At 54.4% G+C, this 6,373-nt stretch overlaps 1 protein-coding gene across 1 annotated transcript; it reads left to right on the forward strand.

Annotated features, from left to right (window-relative positions):
- The first annotated feature begins 865 nt into the window (after window positions 1–865).
- Klf4 (Kruppel like factor 4) lies at window positions 866–5,872 on the forward strand. Its single transcript, XM_032903884.1, has 5 exons — window positions 866–1,470; window positions 1,588–1,708; window positions 2,342–3,323; window positions 3,433–3,597; window positions 4,714–5,872. Exons 1-5 carry the CDS (start codon window positions 1,466–1,468, stop codon window positions 4,887–4,889), a joined length of 1,449 nt encoding a protein of 482 aa, XP_032759775.1. The 5' UTR covers window positions 866–1,465; the 3' UTR covers window positions 4,890–5,872.
- The last annotated feature ends 501 nt before the right edge of the window (window positions 5,873–6,373 follow it).

A 6,373-nucleotide genomic window follows, 5' to 3' on the forward strand; every position in this document is an offset into this window, starting at 1 on the left:
TCAAACTGGAGAGTGCGAGTGCGTGGCTCGTAAAAAGCTTTGAGATCCCCGGTGAAAGGTATCTCTGCACCTCGGTTTCTCTCCGCGCTCCCACCACCACCACCCCCATGTAAATCTGGGACGTTTTCACTCCCTTCCTTGTTCCTTTCATTATCAAAACGATGACTACGTGCCCAATCCCGGCCGTTTTCCACCATAGCAGGCGCAGAATCCATTCTCCCAGCTTCTGAGATTCTTACCGGTCCCCATCACCCGCCTCCCCCAACCCTACAGGAGGCCCCACCGGCACCCGCGCCAGGCCAGGCCCTGCGCCGACACGGCCAGGCCTCTGCGTGCGTATGCGAGGGCGGGCTGGATGAGTCACGCGGATAATCGCGCTCCTGAGTGCGCAGACGACTGGACAAGCGCGTACGCGAGCAGGGGTAGGGGCAAGCCGCCTCTCCCCCCAGCCTCCTGTCCTCGCCAGGGTTCCCATGGCAGGACTTTCAAGCCCAGGGAACCGACCGTGGCCGCGCAGAGAACCCCGAATAGCGCGGCCACAGAAGCCACGCCGGTCTCCCAGCGCCGAAGCCGCCGTCGCCGCCACCGCCGCCGGCGTCAGCACGGCTCCAGCCCGCCAGCTGCCGGGCTGGCGTCACGGCCCGGCCCCGCCCCGCCCGTGCCCCTCCCTCGCCCCCGCCCCCACGTGCGCCGAGTTTGTTTATTTAGCTGCCATGGCAACGCGCGGGGGGGCTGCGGGAAGGCGGGGAGAAGAAAGGCAGGGGGCGGGGCCTGGCGGCGGAGCCCCGCGCGCCACAGGGAGGAGGCGGGGAGCGAACGAGCGAGAAGTTATAAGTAAGAAGCGCGCGGCGGCCGCCGGCAGTTCCCCGGCCGAAAGAGCGAGCGCGGCTCCGGGCGCGCGGGGAGCAGAGGCGGTGGCGGGCGGCGGCGGCACCCGGAGCCGCCGAGTGCCCCTCCCCGCCCCTCCAGCCCCCCACCCAGCCACCCGCCCGTGACCCGCGCCCATGGCCGCGTGCACCCGGCGCAGTCCCCAGGACTCCGCACCCCGCGCCACCGCCCAGCTCGCAGTTCCGCGCCACCGCGGCCATTCTCACCTGGCGGCGCCGCCCGCCCACCGCCCGGACCACAGCCCCCGCGCCGCCGACAGCCACAGTGGCCGCGACAACGGTGGGGGACACTGCTGAGTCCAAGAGCGTGCAGCCTGGCCATCGGACCTACTTATCTGCCTTGCTGATTGTCTATTTTTATAAGAGTTTACAACTTTTCTAAGAATTTTTGTATACAAAGGAACTTTTTTAAAGACATCTCCGGTTTATATTGAATCCAAAGAAGAAGGATCTCGGGCAATTTGGGGGTTTTGGTTTGGGGGTTTTGTTTCTAAAGTTTTTAATCTTCGTTGACTTCGGGGTTTGGGTACCCCTCTCTCTTCTTCGGACTCCGGAGGACCTTCTGGGCCCCCACATTAATGAGGTAGGTGAGATGCTGGGCTTGGGGAACAGAAATGGGTGAGGACTGGTGGGAAACTTCGGAGCAGTGGCCAGGGTGTCCCCTGACTCTTGGTCTCTGTGCGCCCCGCCCGGCCCGCAGGCAGCCACCTGGCGAGTCTGACATGGCTGTCAGCGACGCTCTGCTCCCGTCCTTCTCCACGTTCGCGTCCGGCCCGGCGGGAAGGGAGAAGACACTGCGTCCAGCAGGTGCCCCGACTAACGTGAGTGTCGCGCTAGCGCCCTTTAGATTTCTGCAGATGGGGTGGGGTGGATGGGCGGAATCTGGGGTTCACCAAGAGCCCCTCGTTAGGACAAGGATTGCCCTCCATTGGGACTCTCCAGCCTTCCCAAGGTGGCTCCTCGGCCCTTGAGTAGGCCTTAAGTGCGTGTGGTCCCAGCACTGCGGTACCGCCAGGGGCGCACAGCGGTTCCTCACAGGTCTGCGGGCGTCCCGACTGTGGGGTGGGCGCACTCAGGCCACTGTATTGTAGGTAGCCAAGTCTCGAGACCCTTTGGACCGGAGTGATCTTAGCGCGTAGGCGACGGGGTGGCTATGGTGTATGGGGAGAAAGCCACAGTGTCCCAGTGTCCCAATTCCGTGGGCGGCTGGAGCGTCCCGCGGAGCTGGCGGGGAAGAGAACTGGGCTGGCGGTGCTACAGCACTAGCTTGCAGTAGAACGGACGCGCCACCTCTTACCTTGGTGTTAGCTGAGATTGCAGTGCTGGCCCCTGGAGTCCCCGAGGCTGCCTTCCTGTCCAGAGCTGTTGGTGTGCTTCACCCAGCAAGTCAATATTGGGGGTGGTAAAAGGGGGCTACAACTTAACAGTTTCTCTCTCTCTCCCTGTTCTTGCAGCGTTGGCGAGAGGAACTCACTCACATGAAGCGACTTCCCCCACTTCCCGGCCGCCCCTACGACCTGGCGGCGACGGTGGCCACAGACCTGGAAAGTGGTGGAGCTGGTGCAGCTTGCAGCAGTAACAACCCGGCCCTACCCCGGAGGGAGACCGAGGAGTTCAACGATCTCCTGGACCTAGACTTTATCCTTTCCAACTCGCTATCCCACCAGGAATCGGTGGCCGCCACCGTGACGACCTCGGCGTCAGCTTCATCCTCGTCTTCCCCAGCTAGCAGCGGCCCTGCCAGCGCGCCCTCCACCTGCAGCTTCAGCTACCCGATCCGGGCCGGGGGTGACCCGGGCGTGGCTGCGGGCAACACAGGTGGAGGGCTCCTCTACAGCCGAGAATCTGCGCCACCTCCCACGGCCCCCTTCAACCTGGCGGACATCAATGACGTGAGCCCCTCGGGCGGCTTCGTGGCTGAGCTCCTGCGGCCGGAGTTGGACCCAGTATACATTCCGCCACAGCAGCCTCAGCCGCCAGGTGGCGGGCTGATGGGCAAGTTTGTGCTGAAGGCGTCTCTGAGCACCCCTGGCAGCGAGTACACCAGCCCTTCGGTCATCAGTGTTAGCAAAGGAAGCCCAGACGGCAGCCACCCTGTGGTAGTGGCGCCCTACAGCGGTGGCCCGCCGCGTATGTGCCCCAAGATTAAGCAAGAGGCCGTCCCATCCTGCACGGTCAGCCGGTCCCTAGAGGCCCACTTGAGCGCTGGACCCCAGCTCAGCAACGGCCACAGGCCCAACACACACGACTTCCCCCTGGGGCGGCAGCTCCCCACCAGGACTACCCCTACACTGAGTCCCGAGGAACTGCTGAACAGCAGGGACTGTCACCCTGGCCTGCCTCTTCCCCCAGGATTCCATCCCCACCCGGGGCCCAGCTACCCTCCTTTCCTGCCAGACCAGATGCAGTCGCAAGTCCCCTCTCTCCATTATCAAGGTCAGTAGAGGAAGGGATTGGTAGCGCTGAGGCCGGGGGGGGAGCTTTGCTTCTGGGGGTTCTGGAGGCTGTGGAGAAGGAAGTTGACCTCACTTTCTTTACCCCTTAGAGCTCATGCCACCGGGATCCTGCCTGCCAGAGGAGCCCAAGCCAAAGAGGGGAAGAAGGTCTTGGCCCCGGAAAAGGACAGCCACCCACACTTGTGACTATGCAGGCTGTGGCAAAACCTATACGAAGAGTTCTCATCTCAAGGCACACCTGCGAACTCACACAGGTAAGGGGAGCAGCGCTGTGGAGGAGGGCTGTTGGTGCCTGTCTGCTCTGTAGGCTGCCTGTAGACTCCTTAGGGCTTTCTCGGGTGCTGTGCTGGGGTGTATCTCTTTTCCATCTCCTGGATCACAGAGGAGGGCAGCAAACAGGCGCCTATGGTTTTGCCCAGAAGCCTTTTGCTTGGTGGATGCTATCTGCTGCCTGAATGTGCAGTTTCTCACTGGGCCTTTAAAGGACAGGGAGTTTCCTGGGTGTGCCTGTACCTCCTAGCCCGGTAATGAAGAAGTTAGACTTTGCAATGCAAAAATGCGGTATCTTTAAAAGAAAAGTTTTAAATTTTCTAGATTATTTTCATAATTGTCCCCTCCTCCTCTTAGATCTACCTACCCTTAACTCTCCTCTGGTCTTTAGAATAATTAGATTCGATTTACGGTCCAAGAATTTAATGGTTCCCGTTGCCGAGGATTCTGGTTTTAAAACTGTCCCTGCGAGCTGGGTACGGTGACACTCAATTTTGGAGTTGCAAATACCAAAGAGAGGGAGTTGAAAGAATCCTGTTGATTTAAGACCAGCCTGGTCAAGAACCCCAGGCTCAAAATAACAAAAAATTTAAAGGTAGTCATTAACTGGGTAAAGCCTTCTAGATCATGTTTATTACAACAGCTAGAAGAGCATTGCTGAAGAAATCAGCCATGGGCGCATTGTGGACCCAGTGTGATGGCCTGGGAGACTCTGGGTTCCGATAGAGAGATAACTCCTAGTCCAATCCAATTCCAGCACTGGTTAGGCTCAAAAAAATGAAAACTCAGTTCTGTGGGAGTGGACAGATCGAGGAGGGTATCTGCATTTTTTTTTTTTTTTTGGTTGCTAACTACTGTTTCTCCCCGAGTTTAAACTCACAACACATGTCATTCCTACTCATCTGAAATTCAGTATAGCCCTTCAGTTGTCATAAAGACATTCCTGGATATTTTGTTAATGTTTTTTTTTTCACTTTTTTGAAAGAGCGAGGGTGGGGCGCGCACCGGAATTTGCTCTCTGGCCTCTCGTTTTTTTTAAAGGGGCCGATTCTTCATTCTAGCAATGGCTTCAGCAGCCCGTTCTCCCTTTCCCTTTACAGGCGAGAAACCTTACCACTGTGACTGGGACGGCTGTGGGTGGAAATTCGCCCGCTCAGATGAACTGACCAGGCACTACCGCAAACACACCGGGCACCGGCCCTTTCAGTGCCAGAAGTGCGACAGGGCCTTTTCCAGGTCGGACCACCTTGCCTTACACATGAAGAGGCACTTTTAAATTCCACATCGTGGACATGACCCACACTGCCAGGAGAGAGTTCAGTATTTTTTTTTTTTTTTAACCTTTCACACTGTCTTCCCACGAGGGGAGGAGCCCAGCTGGCAAGCGCTACAATCATGGTCAAGTTCCCAGCAAGTCAGCTTGTGAATGGATAATCAGGAGAAAGGAAGAGTCCAAGAGACAAAAGAAAAGAAAAGAAAAAAAATACTAAAAAACAAACAAACAAAAAAAAAAAACAAAAGAAAAAAATCACAGAACAGATGGGGTCTGAGACTGGATCTTCTATCATTCCAATACCAAATCCGACTTGAACAAGACTGGACTTACAAAATGCCAAGGGGTGACTGGAAGTTTGTGGATATCAGGGTATACATTAAATCAGTGAGCTGGGGGGAGGGAAGACCAGAGTTCCCTTGAATTGTGTTTCGATGATGCAATATACATGGAAAGACCACCTTGTATGCTCTTTGCCTTCTAAAAAGCCATTATGACGTCAGAGGAAGAGGAAGCAATTCAGGTACAGAACGTGTTCTAATAGCCTAAACGATGGTGCTTGGTGAGTCGTGGTTCTAAAGGTACCAAACGGGGGAGCCAAAGTTCTCCAACTGCTGCATACTTTGACAAGGAAAATCTATTTTTGTCTTCCGATCTACATTTATGACCTAAGTCAGGTAAATAAGCCTGGTTTATTTCTGTAACATTTTTTATGCAGACAGTATGTCATGCACTGTGGTTTCAGAGTGTGCAATAATTTGTACAATGGTTTATTCCCAAGTATGCCTTTAAGCAGAACAAATGTGTTTTTCTATATAGTTCCTTGCCTTAATAAATATGTAATATAAATTTAAGCAAACTTCTATTTTGTATATTTGTAAACTACAAAGTAAAAAAAAATGAACATTTTGTGGAGTTTGTATTTTGCATACTCAAGGTGAGAAATAAGTTTTAAATAAACCTATAATATTTTATCTGAATGGAAATCTCTTTGTTTTGTTTTGTTTTGTTTTGTTTTGTTTTGTTTGGGTTGGAAAAGGACTTACTCCTTAACACGGTGTGGTGGAGGGAGGGCTGGTGACAGCCACACTGTAAAGCCAACCTTACCTTGACAAGAGGACATAGGCGACGTGTTTTTTTAGGTTATTCGGTTTTACATTGAGCAGTGTTGGAGTTGAGAGCTGTACGGATGGGGTATTATAGAACATCTGGTTCAGGTTTGCTTAGTACAAATACAAAAGTGCATCTCCTTACCCAACCGAACCTTTCCAGGTACACGTGGCTCGGGTATTCTTCGATCTGCTCAGTTTTAGAGGGGCACTCAACAGTAAACCAGGACACTCTAGTTTCGTACACGTATACACACACGCACATATGACAAATTACACTTTGTCTTTAGAGTTAGTGAAATTAGGAATCGTTTTTCTCTGGAGGCCCGGCCTCGTAGTCCCCACAGAATCTGAGTTACAAAAGAACCTTCCCCAGGC

The sequence above is a fragment of the Rattus rattus genome, chromosome 1, assembly GCF_011064425.1.
Source record: "Rattus rattus isolate New Zealand chromosome 1, Rrattus_CSIRO_v1, whole genome shotgun sequence".
Taxonomy (NCBI): Eukaryota; Metazoa; Chordata; class Mammalia; order Rodentia; family Muridae; genus Rattus; species Rattus rattus.

Coding starts and splice junctions, on each gene's coding strand:
- Klf4 (XM_032903884.1), top strand. Junction 1,709..2,341: donor CAGCAGGTGCCCCGACTAAC/GTGAGTGTCGCG, acceptor CTGTTCTTGCAG/CGTTGGCGAGAGGAACTCAC. Junction 3,324..3,432: donor CCCCTCTCTCCATTATCAAG/GTCAGTAGAGGA, acceptor TTTACCCCTTAG/AGCTCATGCCACCGGGATCC.